We start from the raw sequence: 19,730 nt of genomic DNA, 5'->3' as shown, positions 1-19,730 counted from the left end.
CCAGATTGTCGGCATGGGCCTGTGCGGCGTGTTTGAGCTGATCCGCGAGACGAGACGGAGCCACCCGGCAGTGTGCGCACGTAGCCTGCAGGCGCTGCTCGATGTGCTGCAGGGACAGCTGCCCGAGGGCCTGCAGAGTGAGCCCTGCGACATTCTGGGTGAGTGGGTGCCAGGTGTGGGGGGTATGCGTGTGGGGGCGGTGTACGTTTTTGGGGTGTGCATGTGGGGGCAGGTGTCGGGGGGCGGGGGAGCGTGGTGGTTCACACACTGCAACACGAAACCTGGCAAACCGAGTTCGATTCCCACACGTGGATAATATAGCTGATGAAAATTTGAACCCGTTCTGGGCCTCCCCTAAATTAACTGTGCCTGAAATGAGTACCTGGTGCCGTGTGTAAACATCACCACTGGGGAGACAAAGGTGGCAGGGTGTGTGTGCAATGTGCTGTGCCTTTATAGGTGCTTGCTAACAGGAATTGCCCCAATAGTCTGTTAAAAGCAAAACAAGGGGTTATCTTATGGGATTCTCTTTGGTTCTATTCGGTAAAGTCACGTAACAAACAACAAAAAATAAAAATAAAAAATTCACGACGTTTCGGCCACAACACAAGTGGCCTTCATCAGGTGAAGGGACCGTGCTGTCATGAGGGCAGCGTTGGAGTGAAAACAGCCAAGCCCAGGTCGCGTCCTTTAAGCTGTGTGGAAGGAAGCAAAGCGCTTGACAAAGGAATTAATATAGAAATGAGCACGATATACGTAGGAGGTGTATGGGCCATGATGGGCCAGGAGCGGGTGGGGACCATACCGGACCAGCAGCAGTGGGGGGGGAGTAGAGTGAGTGAGTGGAGTGAGTGAGTTAGGTGAGTGAGTGGAGTGAGTGGGTGGAGTGGGTGGAGTGAGTGAGTGGAGTGAGTGGAGTGAGTGGGTGGAGTGGGTGGAGTGAGTGGAGTGAGTGGAGTGAGTGGAGTGAGTGAAGGGGACAAGATTGTCCAGAGGACAGCGCTGGAGTGCACACAGTCAAGCTCAGACCGCGACCTCTAAGCTGTGTGAGAGGAAGCCGAGCGCCCTGACAAAGGGGATCTCCATGTGTGGATAGGTGTGTGTGGATCGGCATGTGATGGTTAACCCCACACCACGCCCTGTGATTCATTATCATGAATCACAAGGGATGGTGTCAGGATTCAGTCACAACTCCACTCAATGATCAGTTATTTATAACATCATTCTTTTTCCCAATTTTATGCCAGCTTTGATATCGACGTCATGTCACGAGGTGAAGGACAGCCCATTCCAACCTCTCACATCACTCCCATGTCAGGATTCAAGGTCACGATTTGATTTTGCATAACATACAGCATGGCAGTGACCAGTGGCAGCAGTTGGAGAAATCTTGAGTGGCACAGAATTACCAAACAATGTTGCTCACTGTCAGTCCTTTGTTTACCCAGCAAAGCCTCACTCTGAGGAGGGTCTTGCCAAATGTTTGCAGTCGGCAACGATTACAATCTGCAATCCCAAATTGAGCTATTCGCGGGTAATTTTTTCAAATTTGGCAAATTTGGACCGTGACTCCAGCGTGTACAGTGGTCGTTTGTCGCGAACGATATCATGGGATCTTTAACTGTCCACTGGGAAGTGGGTGGCTTGCTCTATTTTACAGGGCATACTCACCGTGCTACCGCTGCCCCTAATCTGGGGGTGAGATAGGAAGCTGGAAAATTAAAAGGGAAACATGGGATCTGAGAGAAAACCCACACATAATATAGAGGATCATCAGCAATAGCCATGATCTATCCACTGTTGCATGAAGGCCCTCCCCAAATTGTCGCCATCTCTCAGGGTCTCGTGATGCAAGAATCCACCTTGCTTCCTGCACATGAACCAATCGTATTGCCCCATCTATGATGGCTTATAACTTTGCAAGATATAGTGCAGTACAGCCTCCTAGCTGTACTGACATATCTTTGCCACCTCGTAGCCAGGTGGAATGGGAGTTTCACAGCACATTATGGCCACAAGCTCCCATGTCAAAAGCATTGGGTTACCAGGTATGCATGTAGTGGTGCATCAATCCTAACACTCACGGTATGTGAATCAGAGCATGCAATTAAGAGTAGTCTATTTACATTTTATGCGAATTTTATTCAATGATTTTCTGATATTACATTGCATCTAATGGAGCAAATGAGACTGCAATTGCCACAGGAATAATGAGAAATTATGAAGGTGAGACAAAAAGAGAATCGATGCTTGAATCAAAATCGTAACCCTGAATTGCGACAATGAATCTCAAGCGTTGCATCAGTGAATTGTTACACACCTAATTACAGGTGTGCAGTGGAGCGTTGGTGCAGTGGTGAGAAAAATAAGGCTCTGAAACCACCAACCCTACTCCAACTCCTTGCCATGGCAAACATTAGTGGCGAGTGACATCTGAACTGGTCTTGGGTCCCCTTCACCAATATGCACTGACCAGCTTGCTGAAGTATGGTCAGCCATCCCCCACGATCGACATGGCATGGGGAGGGCCTCATCCAGCAGTGGATTGTGCCAACACAACCGGCTGTATACACACACACCCGTGGCCCATTGTAGGCCCCCGAGGTCAACAGTAGAATTCGTACATCGCCACAGCGGGACGTTTTTGATCTGCATCTCAACCATTACCGAGCGTGACTGTCGCATCACACCTCCTACGGCTACTGTCAGCTGCTCTTATGGGGAGTGGGGGGGCGGGTCGGTGGGGGGGTGGTCAGGTGGTAGGGGGTGGGGGGGTAAGAGGGAAGGAACGAGTGTGCGGAGGCGCGCACGCCCTGAATGTTGAACAGTGGTGATGTCACTGCTGCTCAGCTGGTTCTGGAAAATGATGTCGGTAGCAGGCGGCAGCCGTGCCATGATGGATTCTTGCATCGTTCAGCGTTAACCCCTTCTGCTCTTTCTGTCTCTGAGAGACTTGTTTTTGTAGCCTACGCCAAAAAGGGAATCGATTTAAGATTAAAACACGGTATTGCCTTAACAGAATTATTTGATGGATAATTCAAATACACATACAATTAGCGATTGAAATGGCAGTACTGTATAAGTATACATTACAAAATATAGTATTTTTCTTTGTCACTGCCTTTCTCAACATCATCTGTGAAATATCCACTGCTGCATTAAGGCCCTTCCCAAACTGTCAGTCTCACTATCTAGCTTTTGCTGCACAAACTGATGTTATTGCTCCATCTCCAAGGGAGATGACCATTGGACATGTGTGCCTCTTTTGGCTGCCAGTGCATCGTTAGTCTCAACCACCAGCAAAATATCTTGTCTTAATGTTGCCGGCAACAATGCCGTTATCGCCTGTGTTGGTCTGTTTCGCTCACGTAGTGGTGACACAGACCACCTCTTGCAGAACCAAATTCAACAAATCGCACAAAAACTCCCCTACACAAGGGTGTTTAGGTCGCCATCTCCTGGGTGTGGCAGTACAGTGATTGAATTGATTTTCATCGCTCTTCTCGCCGTACGTTGGATGTTTGCTGTCTGTGCGGGAGTGGTACCCGCCTCGTTCTCGTGGGAATTTTCCTCCCGGGTGCTTCCATTTTGTTCCCACGTGTGGAGATGGGCGAATGTTCCAATATTGCACCACAGAGCTTGGGCAATTGTTTGCTCCGGTTCTGGCTGCCTTCCCTGCCTGTGGTGTGTGGTTTCCTGTGCCTCCTTGCAGAAACTGAGATGCAATTAATTCAAGTGACCACTGGGCCATACTCTAGGGGGCAGCACTTTCCCACCTGTCTTGCAACATGAGAGTAATGTCCTTTGCATGACAGACTGATACTTTTCATTCTCAGAGCTGGAATTTAGCCAAATTTAGTGGAAAGCCGTATTTTTATTTGAAGTTGTTTTTTTTTAATGCGGTTATTGATGACCCGGGCTGAGACCATCAACTCACTACACTTGATATCACGGTTTAATAACTACTCAGTTGACGTGAGCCTATGGGTATGGATATGAGCCGATGGGTCTCTTTGTACTTCATTGGTGACCTGGGCTGAGACCATCAACTCGCTATATTTGAGAACCCGCTTTAATCGAACCCCATGTTCACAGCGGTGCTGGTGGCTCTCAATGTCTTTGTCCTCTGAGCAACCTGGCCACCGCCTCGAGTTTGGCTTGCCCCTCTCTCAACAACGATTGTCGGTCACGCAGAGGCTCTGTTCGCGCTGCTTCTGGACCTGACGACGAGAAACGGGCCCGGCTCGTCGTCCGCATCGACGCGTGCGAACGGCGGGGTCGAGGCGAGCACCGCAGGAGGTTCATCTTCCACCGCCACCGGCTCTTCCTCGGCGGGCGCGAGTAGCGACAGCATCACGTCGCTGGCGTGCGCGTGCCTCTTCAGCCTTGTCGTGGCATGGGGCGATACGGGCAAGATCCTGCGCGCCGTCTCGGCCATCCTCTCCCGCAACAGCAGCCTGTCATCGCAAATCATACAGGTGCCCTCACGCCTGGAGGATTGTCCGTCACTACGCGTTATTCGATCCATGCTGTGTTATGTCGTGGTCACGTAAATCAAATCGCCTGCAATGCACCTGATCTGGTCAGTCGGTCTCTGTGTTTGTCTCTGTGTTTCTGTTTCTCACGTGGTCCCTCTGTCAACCTGTGTCTGCTTCCATGCGCCTCTTTGTGTCTTAATGTGCATGGCTGTGCGTGTGTTTGTCTCCTTGCAATAGTGTAGTGGTTCATGCACTGCACTACGAACCCGGCGACCCGAGTTCGATTCCCACTCAACGGCTAACACCAGTGCTGTATATCTTAATTGGTCATAGGCCTCCCCTACGTTGACTCCGCCTCAAATGAGTATCTGGTGCAATGTGTAAACATCGCTACTGGGGAAACTAAGGCAGCAGGGCGTGGTGCTAGCCACCCACCCCCTTCGTATGCTGTACAGCCTTCATAGGTACGGAGGATCTTTGTCTTCGCTTGTCTCCATGCCTGCCAATTTGTCTGCCTCCACCTGCTCCTCTTTCTGTCTCTCAAAGTCGATCCAAACGTTCGATTATGCCACGCTTCTTTGCGCAGTTGTCAAGCTTTCCATACAATTTCCCTCGCTGGCACCCGTGTGTTTCTCCTCCACACGTCGTAGCTGGTGACACGCACTCTTCTCCTCGTGTCGTCCGAAGGTGCCGGCCATCCTGAGCGCGCTGCAGCGGTCCGTGCAGGCCGCCCTGGTGGGGCGAGCGCAGCTGCAGGATTGGTGTAGCGGGGGTGTGCGGCGGCGCGCGCTCGTGCAGCGCTGGATCCTACGGGAGGTGTCCACGGAGCCTGCAGAGCGGTGCCTCATGCAGAGTGACGGCGCCTACCTCTACGTGCTCACGAGCAAGGGCCTCTACAAGGTCGGCTCCGGCTACGGCGGCACCGTGCGGGTAAGTGGCGCACCACCCCTATTGTTCGTTTGTTCATTTGTTTGCGCGCTCGGTCTATTGTTCGCTTGTTCGTCCGTTTGTTATACTCGTCAGTCGAAGGCACCACACGTCGCACCGCCGCTTCCTTCTGTATGTATGTACGGTATGTTTAACTTCTTTCACACCATATGTTGCCCGGCCGTGATAATCGGGGGTGCCGGGGAAGGACAACAAACTAAACACAAAAGGCAGTTCTGCTCGATACCGCAGATGTTGCAGAGTTGACACGTGACCCTTGAGGATTGTTCTTACAGTCTCCTCATCGTCCCCATCGTTTGGTTTTAGGTCCGAACATTGCTACACGATTTGCATGTCCTTCAAGGGCCACTCTTACGGTCTCGTCACATCAGCAACATATTTGGTGGTCTGGCTGAGACTCAACAACTCACTGCGCTCGAGAAGCCCAGTTTGAATATGGGCAGCGGTCCCGGCTCAATTTCCAGTTGCCGGATGCTGAACTTTTGACCTTGTATGTCTCGTGTTGTCCGTTGCTTTGCCATAGGGCCACGTGTACCACTGCAATCTGTCCATTCGCAACCGGAAGGATCGCAAGGCATGGCTGGGACACATACAGGTACCTACAGACGTGAATATAAACATACGCATGCGAATTATCTTAATGCGGTACATAATCGCACACGTTCGGACATGAACACGCATGGCTGATGCTGCATGAAGAGCAAAATGATGTCTCTGACCTGCTTATGTCCTTAAATGTACATATTCCTCTATTTTGTCTCAAATTCATACCAAGTGTACCCCTTTGCATGCTTTTTGAACACTTTCTATTTTCTTCGTTAACGCCCACATATTTTGATGCATTCACCCTCATAACAGGTAAAATGCATAAAATATATTAAATATATCCGACTATAACCACGCGTCGGAAAACGTTACAGAGTCGATGCATGTGGATGATTTTTCTTCCTCCTCCTTTTCCCGGGGCTGGCTTTGTCTTTGCAGGGGCGGCTGCTGTACCAAGACTGCGCCACCTCGGGACAGCCGGGCACCGCCGTGAGCATCCACGCCGAGACGCTGGAGCATGGTCCACCCGTGAGCCTGCCCGGTGAGCGATGCGGTTTCAACAAAACGTAGCCCTTTTTTTCTCCAATGTTCATCCCAAATGTGCTGCCTTCGTCATTTAACGAAACCTGTTTGGGACGCTCGCAGAGCGGCGTGTGCCTTCCTTTGAGAGAACGGTCCACAGAAGTGTATTTCATATTCTTAGCTCTTTCGGTAAAGTCACGTTGAAGGGAAACAACAAAATAATAAAATATATATAAAACAATAAAAATTCTCACGACGTTTCGACCATAACACAAACGGTCGTCATCAGGTGTGTCGGTTTGCATAATTTTATTTATTTTTAAACGGTGTATTTATGTATTATGTTGAACTTCTTTCTTACCGTATGTAGCCAACCATGCTAATCGAAGGTGCAAAGTGGATGGTAAAATATAGCTTGAGTGTAACATAGCCAGGCACGATGGGGGGTGCCCTTGTAATCCAGCGCTTTGGAGGTGAGGTTTTTGTAGCAGGTGTAGATTTGTGACACTTCCCACTAACCGCCACATGGGCTGCGAGGTAGGCCGGAAGATGGCAAAACAGCAAGCGAGGTCGTGAACTCATCTGTGTGGACTTTTAAGTGCTACCCCCTCGTGCATGTTAGGCAGGGGGGCGCATAACACTCAATGCCTGTACAGATTGAAATGAACCCGCTTGCTGTACTGCCATGCCATGGCAAGCCAGAAGATGGCGATCTTGACGCCCACAGGTAGGGTGCTGGATTACAGACGTCCCCGTGATCTCTGCGTGTAACTCCCCTTCTCCTATGCGTGCAGGCCGCAGCGTGGATGGAGAGAGCATTCTGTTTACAGATGGGGAGCACGTGAACCAAATCGCGGCCTCCAAAGATGTAAGTGAAGTTGCGTCGCTTAAAAATAAACTCACTAGTGCAAGATAAATCACGTTGAGAGATATCACATTGAGATTTCCCTTTCAGTGCGAGAGGTTATGATTATTTGTGGAGTGGTTGCGTTGTGTTTACAGTGCTGCGCTACACACACAGCGACCCGAGTTTGATTTCTTCTCACAGCGAACCGATATCTGAAACGGTCCTGTGCCTCCCCTGGGTTGAGTTAGCCTTGAAATGAGTACCTGGTGCTGTGTGTAAACATCGACACCGGTCAGACCTAGATGGCGGGGCGTGGTGCTGGTCACCCCCTCCCCCCCTTGTAGGTGACCACTAACAGCACTTGCCCCAACAGTCTTGTTAAGCTGTCAGGGGGGTATTTTTGTCTTGTCTGTGATGTTAGTGGGCGGCTCAGCGATGAGTATGTTGTCGGTATGTCGCGGTTAATCGGTACATATTACCTGCTTTGACATGCGGATCAGACACATGGACATTTGACAACCAAATTATGATGTTCATTGTTTTTTTCCCCCAGGAAACAATGATTATAACTAAATGATTTTCCGATTTAGAATTTCTAACGGACACACTTTTCACTTATTCTTAGAGAGAGAAATAATGGTTCAGATGCGTGGGAAACCGCAGAAAAGCAGGTAGGCAACCAGAACCAATAATTGTCTAAGCTCTCTGGTTCTATACTTGGGATGTTTGACCAACTCCATCAGCAAGTGTTTATATATGCCTCGCTGAGTCTTAAGATCCTCATTCAGAGGCAGGTCCTGCATTGGGATATTTGGCCATTGATGATTGTTGGCTAGTTTGGAAGAAATCAGAGCAAACAGAAAATCCACCATTTATAACAAGTAGACAACATTCACATTAATGGACATATAGATTCAGTGCTTTACAGTACTTTTATCTCTTGGCCATCTCACAGCCAAGGCCTACAACACCTGTTATTCCGCTCATCTTTCAAGATTGGGTGCTTGCACGCAGGGGCGGAGCCAGGGGGGTGACAGGGTAGACAATTGTCACCCCCGTAAAAAAATAAAAAATCGAAAATCTGAAACATTCTGCGTATAAGTGTACGACACTCGGTCTGGCGGACTCCGTGCAACTGCATTGTCAGAGTGTGTCGCCAACCGATGGCGTCTAGCTCAACAGCCTGACTCTCTAATCATTCTTGAAATTAAAATTTGTTGAATGTCACCCCGGGCTGAAAATCCTGGCTCCGCCCCTGCTTGCACGGTCATTTGGTTGTAGAATTAATAATGCGCACATTCATTATCCTCCCCGTGGCGTCGTTCACAAGAATATTCGGAGCGGTGTGATTCTGTGACCTTCCCAGAATTATATTTGGATTAGACAATGTGACACTTTGGCTCCTTCATTTTGGTGGTTGACACCGTAAATGAGGTGTCACATCCCGGCGGAATGACCCAGCATAAACCCAAAAAAATACACCCCAGAGAAGTTGATTTTAAATTAAAAACGGTTATTAAATGTGAATCGCTCTACCGGCGACGCATAATCAGGCAGAATGTCACCCATAATTTCCGAGTGTTTTTTTTGGGGGTAGTTGTGTTGGATGGCGCCACAGTGAAGCAATTTGGCCATGTATGACTTTAACACCTAGCACAACAGCTGACCTTCATACCCATCGGAAAATAGTCTCATTCATTGATTCACAGATTACATTTCAATCGTTTCGCTCACAAACTAATGCATCATGTGTTGTGGTGCGTACGACTCAATTATTTGCGACTTGTAACGACGAATCGAGCTGAGAGTGGTGGCACACAACTCACCAAGAGCTTTGTGGAGGGGTAAATGTTGCGAAACTCCATTCCCATCGTGGGTGTCGAGGAACTGCCGTACCCTGGCTCTGCCAGCAATATTCAGTGCAGCAAAATTGTACATTCTACCCATTCCGTCTGTATGGGGTGGAGTGTCGCCCCCTCGCATGCTTGGGTTTTCTCCAGGTGCTCCAGTTTCCTCCCACATCTAAACACCCATTATTGGCCGATATTACCTTAATATGTAGGGGATCGCAGAGTTTGGGCAATCATTGGTTCCAATTTACAAGGCGCAATTCATCCAGGGATCTCGGTGCACCATTTACAATATTAGGACATATATAGCGACAAAGTTCAGAGTCTACTGATCATACATGAGAAGCGTAAGACAGGTGAAAGGTGAGTCTTTAGAGAAGACCTAAACATGGCAAGTGACTTCACCTGTCTAACCACTGGTGAGTGCATTCCATAGTCTTTGGGCAGCACATGCAAAGGCTCAGTCACCCCAGGTGCAGAGTCTAGTTCTCGGCACATGGAGCAGATATAAATCAGCAGATCACATGCAGGTGTATCAGTTGTTAAACATACCAAAACCAAGTTGACTCGTTTTAGCCTTACAGGTGGGAAGTTTCTCATCACGCGCACCTATTGGCACCGGCACGGAAAATTTAATGGCGGATCTGCTCCTATCCCCACCCCTCAGGACGGGTTCGTGGTGCGAGCGCTGTCCGTTGGCCCGGAGCCACCCCCACAGCAGGAGCTGCAGCTGAAGCTGGCGCGCAAGTGCCTGCACGCATGCGGCCTCTCGCTGCTCGACATGGAAAAGGACCTGCACATCATCAGTAAGGCGCAAGCGAGAAGCCACTCGCGCTCAATCCTGTTTCTCTCCTCTTCCCCCACTGGCGCCGTGCCCCCTACCAACAAACAATGTCAGTTGGCGCAAACCAAGTTGCACGCAATCATTGTTGTATCTCGGGTGCCACTGTGGCGAGATGTTCACTACCTTGCCTGATATGCAGGAGGTCGCGGGTTCGATTCCAACCCTGACGCCTGTATATTTGGAGTTTGCATGTTCTTCCTGTGGTCGCGTGGATTTTTCTCAGGGTCCTCCGCTTTTTCCCTCCACATTTAGAAACGTGCGTTTCCAGTATTCAACTGCTATAAATTTCCACATGATTAGTCACTTTGTTGAGCTATCATTTGTGGCCAGGTCGCTGAAAAATAGCTACATAGCTGAGTGGGCCTTACCTGGTTAAAAAAAAAAGTTTATTTGCTCTATAACACCATCAGGAAAGCACAAGTAAAGCTGCTTGTGGTTTTCGTTGTCTATCTCCTTCCCTGACTGGCCCTCTGCCCTCAACCACAATGTCATTATTAAGGCACTTGTAAAGATGAAATGTGTGTAGTGATCATGAATCCATCATCAGTAAGTCATCATCCTTGGTTCTTCTCGTGTCCCACCGATGTTATGCCTATACTTACCACACCATCACTGAGGTGTGTACGATTGGCATTATTTCTCTCTTCCTGCTCCACTGGCACTATGGCTCTGCCTACAACATCGTCAGCAGGTGCTAGGGAACCGCATATGGTCATCTCTTTATCTCTCTCCTCTTGCCTGACCGGCATCCCAATCATCATCATTCTGCACAAACAAAAGCTGCAAGCTATCGTCCCTCGTCTCTCTTCACTTGCCCGACTACGAGATGTGGAGAGGAATTCAAAGTAACCATTATATCATCCTGCGAAGGTTCCAAGTGGCAAATCAAAAGACTCTAGGGAAGGGGAAATCTGTATTGAAAAACGAGCAATATTTTGACGCTTACCTCAGCCATGGTAACGTTTGTTCCTTCACCTCATTGCAATGACACGAGCCGTCACCAAATAAACTGAACAAGCATCTCTTTGTCGCCTTGTAGGCACGGGTTTTGACGAGGAGATGGCAATACTTGGAGCTGGTCGCGAGTTCGCTTTAATGAGAACGGCCAACGGAAAGGTAATTAATCTTCCGGTACAACAGCCTCCGGTTTCTATGCATCACCAAATAATGAAACTGCTCAGGGGGTGTGGCAGGTGGCTCACAGTGCACAGTGTCTGCTACCAGGTCAGAGTGGTGAGCCGGCACTGCTGATATTCTGGGTCGGAATTCCGGGTTTGTCGACCAATTATTAATCCTTCTTGCACGGGTGACCAGCACACAGACACAGGTTGTTTGAATCTCCTGTGAGATTTACGGTGTGTGCAGGCGAGATCGGTGCATCAAAACACACTGTTGTACTGTTCTTCTGCGCTCCCACGTGTACGAACCCCCCCACCCCCCCCAACCACCTTCGCCAACCCGCACCAAGCAGCGTGGCAAACCTTTATTAAACAATCCCCGGTGCCGAAGTGGGCAAGCCCTCATCCAACGGCGTTATGTATGTTGAATCGATGCATCGTCATACACCTCACCGCCGGCCGGCGACTGCAGGTTTACTATACGGGCAAGTACCAGAGCCTGGGCATCAAGCAGGGCGGCCCGGCCGTGGGCAAGTGGGTGGAACTGCCTCTCACCAAGTCGCCCAAGATCATGCAGTTCGCCGTGGGCCACGACGGTGGCCACGCACTCATGGTGGCGGAGGACGGCAGCGTCTTCTTCACCGGCACCGCCAAGAAGGGCGAGGACGGCGAGTCTGGTAAGCCGCCGCGCCCGCCCCCGACAGGCGCACGCGCCTGCGGGGGTTTGTCAGTTCATGTTCGCAGTGTTAACGCCTGGTGCGTAAAACGTCATTCGAGGTGGGACGATTGGTCGATTGAGAAGCTGGTTAATCGATTGGAAATTGTAATTGGCTAGTCCGTTGCGGTTGATTGCTCGGACCCCTTACAAAAAAATTGCGGCCGCCACGATGTCCTGCCTCCCGAAGGTGGGAAACCCCCGCCCAACATGCCACGGCCTCTGTGCATTTGCTAATGATACCGATGATGTCACCATGCCCTGCCCATTACCTCCCATCCAGCTGCACACACAGAAACGGAGGTGACACTTTATTTTCCACCTCTTTGCATGTTTATCGATTAGTTGAGAAATCGAACCGATGATCAGGAGAGTAATACATCTCGATCTTTCACACCAGCTGATTTCATTCCTGTACCTCCGTGGTGGACGTCCTCTCTGGCGTGCTGTCTCCTTTGCCTGCACTCTGTCATCAGTCTCGACCACTCGCCATGATCAAGTCCTGCCCAAGCCCGCTTCAGTATGACATATGTTAACTTGCGTATGTTCCGTGATTCACGTTTGTTTGAATACAAATCAAGTTTACATTGAATTATATTCACTTCGCCTCCCCCATCTCTGCCCCCCGCGGTTGTCCCTGTAGCCAAGTCACGCCGGCAACCCAAGGCGTGCAAGCCCAAGAAGATGATCCGCATGGAAGGGAAGGCGGTGGTGCAGGTGGCCTGCAACAATGGCAGCAGCGCGCTAGTGACGCGCGAAGGAGAGCTCTACACATTCGGGAAAGACGCGGTGTACTCGGACGCCACTGGTAACGATACACCCGGCATCAGTAGCTTTGCATGGTTGGCATGGGCCCTGGTGCAAGGATAATGATCAGTGCTTGTATGGGTGACTGCTGGGGCTTGCCAGGTGCAGTAGGAGTGGGGCTGCTCGGTGTTCTGAAATGGCAAAGTCTTACCCTCATGTGTGTGAGATTTTTGGTCTGTGCACAGTGAATATTCACATTGCTTTCAATTTTTTTTAAATACCGGCTGTGTTTTTGAGATGCATATTCGGCCGGTACGGTAAAGAGAATAAAACAAATGTTAAGCCATGTACTTGGAGCACTGTGGGCCACTCTAGTGGTGTGACCACTACGGCCTCCTGTGATTGTCACTCTCTATGACCCGAAATGGGGTTCAACCCTCCCTGCCTCGTCCCACCACTCTCTTCTCCTTTCCCCCCCTCTCCCTGCCTCTCCTCGCCCATCGCTGCTCCCCTCGCCATCGCTCTGCACCCCTTCCTCGCCCACTCCAGGCCTCGTGAAGGAGCTGAGAGGCCAGACGGTGACGCAGGTGGCTCTGGGGAAGGCCCACGCCTGCGTTCTCACCAAGTCCGGCACCGTTTGGACCTTCGGGGTCAACAACAAGGGCCAGTGCGGCCGCGACACCGGCACCAACGCGCACGGGAGCAAGGGTGGGTGATGCTGGCTGGAGTTGCAGCGGCAAACAATGCGCCCGAGAGGCCATCAGAATATTTATACTGGGGGAATCCGATTAGCTGTAAAGTTCTTTTTCACAGATATCCATGGTAGCATGGCTAACATGGGAACTTTTCCAGGGGGGTTCCTTCATGAGTTGGTGATCTTCACCATGATCTCGTGAATCTTTGTAAAGATGCTTCTTGCCAAAGCGCACTTTGTCTCTTGATAGTGCCTAACCAATGCCAATATTTTCAACCATAGTGTCCATGCTAACACTAACCCTGAAGCTAAGTGGTAACCGTAATCATCAACCACGATCTCTCCGCTGCTGGATGAAGGCGTCTCTAAGCAGTCGCCATCTCTCATGGTCTTGCGATGAAACACTCCACCGGTTCGAATGAAGAGCCAATCTTATTTGATCATCTTCGGCACTGGTTGAAATAAAGTTGGATTTTAGGATCAGTGAAAATAAACAGTAGACCTGTGTTGCTTACACGGAGCTGATTTCATTACTCCGTCTTCACAGGAAACGTCTTCATGTGCGTGTTCTTACTCTTTCCCCAGCCCTAACCGTGAAGCTTACCCTTAAACTTGACCCCTTACTCCCTGACCCCTTCCTATAAAATGAATATGACTGTAATCTAACTTTACCCTTAACCCAAACATGACTCCATCCCTAACGTTAAGTCTGAAGTCACAAATAAAAGTGATGCATTGATCAAATGATCATTGTGGCAGTGCTCATTTCCTATTTAAAGCCCTGAGCCATTGGTGGAAATGACACATTCCTATGGCAGATGTAATTGTATTCGTTAGACAGCCATGGTGGATTACTCGCAAGGCGCTACTCATGTGATCAACCCTGGAGGGATGATGGGCTGAGTCAATTCCCAATCGGGGTCTGATCTCGCAACGTTTCCGATTGCGACGTTACCCTGACTCTTAACCTAAACCGTAACACTCCTCCACCCTTTCCGCACTGACCCCTCCGATTAGCATGGTTGGCTACGTATAGTTGCGAAAGAAGTTCAACAACAACACAAGTGGTGGTGACGTCACCGTGGTGCTTGTGCCAGGCCATGTGCACTTTAAGGCCACGTGAAGCGTCGAAGTTCAACTTGCATCTAACTCTAACCCTAACCCCAACGTGCATGGCCTCCTGCAGGTGCCGGCACGGAGCCGCATGCCGTGGCGGCAATGGAGGAGGACCTGGAGGAGGAGGGGGACGAGGACCGCCAGGCTGCGGGGGGGGGCGGCGGCGGCGGCATCGGCGGCATCGGCGGCGCCGGAGCTGGTGGCGTTGCGGCCGGTGCCGTCATGTGCCAGCCCGGCGCACACACGTGGAAGATGGAGCAGTGCATGGTGTGCACAGTGTGCGGGGAGTGCACGGGCTACGGCTCGAGCTGCGTCAGCAGCGGCCGAGCGGAACGCGCCCCTGGAACGTGAGTCCCGTGCTCGTGACGTGGAATCGACGGCCGTGTAAAATCGTAACCGTTGTTGTTCTCGTTGTTGCTATCGTTCTCTGGGCTTTCGTTGATGTCAGCAGCTTGAGTGATTACCGTCACCCCCGCCTGGTTCGTGTTGTGTTTACCCTCCATACCTTTTATTGTGTTTGTGTCTCTTCGGTGTGTCTCATAGAATGTTTGAATGTTCGTGTGGTTCACGATGTTCAGCGTTGAGCAATGCAATTTGGTGAATGACGCTATGATAATAAATACAATTATCATGTATCTTGTGATTGGTGCCCCAAAAACCACCTGCTCACAACCGCTGCCCCCCCCCCCCTCCGCCCTCTAAACTTTCTACACTCCCATCGCCATTCTTCTAACCCACATGACCATCCCTTAATGTTCTCCACCCTCCATATGGCCCATCATCTTTGTCTCCTGTCAGTCGAATAAACTCGTGCTAAGTTGCAATGAATAGGCTTAAAGGCATCATGGTACAAGCTGATGTTATTGGTCCTGCTTTTGATGCTACCGCTGCTGTTGCTGCTTCATATTTCTGCTGCTGCTGCTAATTCTCCTGCCACTGGGTGGGGCCTCCTCTGTTGATGCTGAAGCTGCCACTGCTGATGCCGGTGTTGGCGTTGTCGTACTACCACTGCTGCTGCTTCTGGCGCTATTGGCACCACCACCAATGCTCGCTCCTCCTCCTCTTGAGTCACCACCTCCTCCGCTCCCACTCCCTCCCCCCAAGGCTGTGCGGCTGTGGCTCTGGCGACTCCGGCTGTGCCGAGTGCGGCTGCTGCAAGGCGTGTGCGCGCGAGCTGGATGGGCAGGAGGCGCGGCAGAGAGGCATCCTCGACGCCGTCAAGGAAATGATCCCGCTCGACATCATCATCGGTAGCGACCCTGTGGGGTGGGGGACCCCGGGGGGGCAGGGAGATCCCGGGGGGGCAGGGGGGAGCGGGGAACCCCGAAGGGGGTGGGGGACCCCCAGGGGCAGGGAGAGGATCCTGGAGGGCAGGGACACCCGGAGACCGTCCCCCCTGCTGGCTTCTGCCGTCCGCATCGGATCCGTTTTTGCTAATGGAGAATTCGGAATGTTTGTTCATCGGTTTGTCCATTCGTTTTGGCTCCTTGGAGATGGTGATGTACATCACGGGTAGCGAACTTACGGCCACGGAGGCCAGACACGGCCCAGATCTTCATTTCACAAGGCCCGCAGTCATGTGAGGCCTACCGCTCCGAAACGGCCGGCAAACATTCTGCACTCATCGTGTATTGGGGGGGTGGGGGGGGGGGATATATCAGACCTAGCAAAACAAGGCTGTTTATAATTTTACATTTGCTCAGTCACTTCTGCCACTGCAAGGGTGGGGGGGGGGGGCCCTCTTACACAGTGACACAAGTGGCTGAGGTGCGTGTTCCACGTGTGGCCCACCACAAACCGGGGAGGGGGGGGGGGGTCTCGCAGAACTATTCCCGAAGTCGCTTAATTCGGCTCTTCGTTTACAACAATTTGTTAATCCACTGCTTTTTAAGGCGTCCTCCGCCCACCCCCCACGCTGTCAAAGTTCTGTTCATTTCTATTCACCCTGATTCTTTATTTCACCTTTATTTAACCAGGTTAAACAACCCTTGAGGTTAAAATCCTATTTTGTGAAGGGGACCTGGCAAGAAGTCGGCAAAAATAAATCACCACATACAAACACACATAATACGAAATAGCACAATACAAAACATTAAAAACAATTACAATGGTCAATGGCATTTTCTTCTATCAGACAGTGATACCCTCTTCTCCATTGCATTGAACATTTCGTTGTTGATTTCACCTGCCTCTCTCTTGCCTGTTTGAAATCCCCATTGCATGCACTGGCTTGGTCCAAAGCCACTTGACTGTAGTTTAAAATTTTAGATTTTCGTTTCCGTCACTTTGTGTTGCTGCATGCGTCACGCTGTTATTTGTTTTTGCCTGTTTGCCCCCTGCCCCTGCTCCCCCTGCTCCCCCCCCCCCTCCCCCATTTTTTGCGTTTTGCCCCCGTAGGTTCTGTTGCCCAGGGCATAAACATAGAGGAGCGTCTTCCCTTCAAATTGGATGATAAGAAACTTGCCGTACCTAAAAACCACAGGCTGGAGGGGGGACAAGGTACGCACGACCACAAGTCTGGCTGCTCTAAAAACAATCGCGGGGGCAGCGCCGCTGCTCGTTGACCGAACGTTCCGTTTTACATCGGCGCCTGGTCCCTGTGCGTTTGGCGGATCCGGCTGCAAGCGCCTCTGAGTTTGCGGCATTGTGTTGGGTGGTGCATGGCTTGTTTTTGTGCATTGGTGTGGAACGGTGGTGCAGTGGTTTGCGCTGCGTTGCTTAAGACAGCCGTTGAGTTGGATTCCCTTTCACGGCTGGCCACACCACGTTCTGCTGGCCTCAATAGGTGCTCGCTTACAGCCCTTGACATAACAGTCGTTTCAATGACTGCAACCGGGGGATCTCAGTGAGCGGGGAATGTTGACGTGGGTGGTTTGCGCACCACTCTGCAAATCCAGCAACCTGAGTTTGATTCCTGACCAAGGCTAACAGGCTAACATCAATCAATCTTTATTTTACGTGCTAATATTGCCCTCAATAAAGTAGTGCATCAATGCACATTACAGCAGCACGGAAACGGTATACGAGGTGGGGGGGGGGTGGGTCATACAGCAACAGGAATGAGAAAAGAAACCCGTCACGACCTCAGCGGCCGACAGAGCAGAGTAAATTGCAAACGCGTGCAAAATAAAGGGCAACCGTGCGCAACGAATAGCACATAAGAAAGGTAAGTAGTAAATAAAATAATTAATAAATAAAGACATCTATTCAGACTTGGAAAGCCAAGTCTGAATAGATGTCCTGCACAGACAACGAAATTGAGACACTCGTCGCGTTTCGGACGTCCGTGGGAATGCAATAACAGAAGTTGTTCTGGGCCTTCTCTAGGTTGACTCAGCCTTAAATATGAGCCTCGTCATCATTGAGGGTACAAATGTGGCTACTTGTAGAGGTGGCCACACAGCCTCTGTGCGCCACGCTTGCTGGCTTTATTAGATGCTTGCTAACAGGACTTGTCCATGTTGGCTTATAGACTGTACGGGCCGCCTTTTTGTCTCCCAAGTGGCGTTTACACACCGCACCAAGTACTCATTTGAGGCTGAGTCGACCTAGGGAAGGCCCAGGACCGGTTCAGATAATTGTCACTGGTGTTGACCGTGAATCGAACTACCGCTCCCGAAGTATATACGCATGACCACATGCAATGAGAATGCGGTGGTGTCGGGAGTTCACGCACTGCGCTACAATCTCAGTCAACTCCTTTTGATTCCTCAGTCGAGCATAACATCAGTCACACGTTTTACCTAAGCCAGTTCTTGGGCCTTCGCAAGGTTTATTTGGTGGCTTGAAATGAGTACCGGCCGCTTTACATGAACTTAAGCACTGTTTCTGGCTACACCATCCCTCGCATGGCAGTGCCAACCCTTAAAAAGGTGCTCGCTAATAGCATTCGTTCGTGCAGTTTTTCTGCCTAAATGGGGGCGGGTTATTTTGCACTGTTTGCGTGCGAGTGTTCGTCTGTGTGTTTGTGTGCGTGCAATTAGGCGCGTGTGAGAGTGTTTTTTTTTATGGAATGCAAATCCGATATGTTTTTGATAATTTCATTCATGAGCGTGGCTTAATTTTTCCTTTGCTTTAGCCGACGTGAAAATGAATCATTCTTGCCGTGAAAGGGTCAAAGCATGCCGGCCCTTTCACAGGAAGCGAGCATAGATTGCCTGTGGCTGATCAAATGAAATTGGGCCGTGTGTTCCATGGCACTCGACCTCTTAGCTCAAAATTGACGAGCATTTTCAAAACCTGTTGGGTCTAGACAGAAATGAAACACGCTTACACGGTCAATTAATTAATCGCACATCTGCAGAGCGGCTCTACGCTGGCTTTTACTGATTCTACCGCTTGTTGTTCGGCACCATGTTGGACGTTTGAGCTCTCTCCGGTTTTGCCCACGTGTGCACAAATGACAAAGAAAAAACGTATAGCTGATACGTTCCGATCCGGGAGAAATTCCCAGCCATATGGAACGAAACGTCAGACATGGTGCTGAATGGCGTTTCGCGGCAGAACCTGAGAACACATTGGAGAGAGTGGTACAGCAGCACAGCCACGGGAAAGTCTAGGCAGCGTTGCACATCTGCATACCATGTTTACATGAATGTATATGGCATTTAAAGATGATTGTAAGTTTAAAGATTTATTTTTAATATACACTGGACCACCGAGCGTTAACGCGGCTATAAATATATGTACGTAGGGGAATGTGTATAATCTTGTGCATTATTAACGAGCTGCGTGTAATTGCACTGCCGTCGATGGTAATCAGGTTTCCGCGCTGCCTTGGCAGCTGCTGCTGGGCCGTGATTAACGATCGCCCCCACATGGCCGCGAAATGCACCGGCGATGGTGCCGGTTTGTGTCCACAAGCTTGCGGTTGTTAAGATCCACACTTTGAGCAAGATTGGTATCGTGACCTATATAAGCATACGTTACAATGTTTATTTGTATAGCGTCTTTATATATAGGACCGCATCCCAAGAAGCTGTAAAGAAAGTGCGAGAATATTTAATGTAAAGCAGATCTTGAGCCCTTGGCTTAAATCGGGCAGAGAGTTGACAGCACGGATGGTAGGGGAGAAAGGAGTTGAGCTTAAGGCCTTGGGAATTTGCCCCATTGTTGCAATTTATCCCTCTGCCCCAAATACATGATCCACTGAATATCCTGGTTAACCAAATGCCTTGTCCACTGAATACCATTATTAGTTGATCACCCAATCCACATAATTCCACGTTCACCATAAACCTGGTCCACCAGATGCCCTTTGGTGTTTTTTGTTTGTTGCGGTGGTACCCGATTCATTGCCGAATGG

At 50.2% G+C, this 19,730-nt stretch overlaps 1 protein-coding gene across 6 annotated transcripts in view; it reads left to right on the top strand.

Moving 5' to 3' along the window:
• The window catches only part of MYCBP2 (MYC binding protein 2), a 134,682-nt gene that overhangs the window by 33,631 nt on the left and 81,321 nt on the right, over window positions 1–19,730 (top strand). For 5 of the 6 annotated variants that reach the window (XM_032956673.2, XM_032956670.2, XM_032956672.2 and 2 more), the window contains exons 4-17: window positions 5–158; window positions 4,195–4,478; window positions 5,166–5,408; window positions 5,950–6,021; window positions 6,411–6,513; window positions 7,289–7,362; window positions 9,859–9,997; window positions 11,075–11,151; window positions 11,626–11,830; window positions 12,512–12,676; window positions 13,165–13,323; window positions 14,496–14,772; window positions 15,530–15,675; window positions 16,823–16,924. In XM_032956673.2, the coding sequence (XP_032812564.2) occupies window positions 5–158; window positions 4,195–4,478; window positions 5,166–5,408; window positions 5,950–6,021; window positions 6,411–6,513; window positions 7,289–7,362; window positions 9,859–9,997; window positions 11,075–11,151; window positions 11,626–11,830; window positions 12,512–12,676; window positions 13,165–13,323; window positions 14,496–14,772; window positions 15,530–15,675; window positions 16,823–16,924 (2,200 nt within the window). The remainder of the gene's footprint in view (window positions 1–4; window positions 159–4,194; window positions 4,479–5,165; window positions 5,409–5,949; window positions 6,022–6,410; window positions 6,514–7,288; window positions 7,363–9,858; window positions 9,998–11,074; window positions 11,152–11,625; window positions 11,831–12,511; window positions 12,677–13,164; window positions 13,324–14,495; window positions 14,773–15,529; window positions 15,676–16,822; window positions 16,925–19,730) is intronic. The other variant, XM_032956671.2, reaches the window with a different exon arrangement.

The sequence above is a fragment of the Petromyzon marinus genome, chromosome 18 (genome assembly GCF_048934315.1).
Source record: "Petromyzon marinus isolate PM22_M1 ecotype Great Lakes invasive population chromosome 18, UKy_Petmar_22M1.pri1.0, whole genome shotgun sequence".
Lineage (NCBI taxonomy): Eukaryota > Metazoa > Chordata > Hyperoartia > Petromyzontiformes > Petromyzontidae > Petromyzon > Petromyzon marinus.
This window is presented reverse-complemented; position numbering and strand designations above follow the sequence as displayed.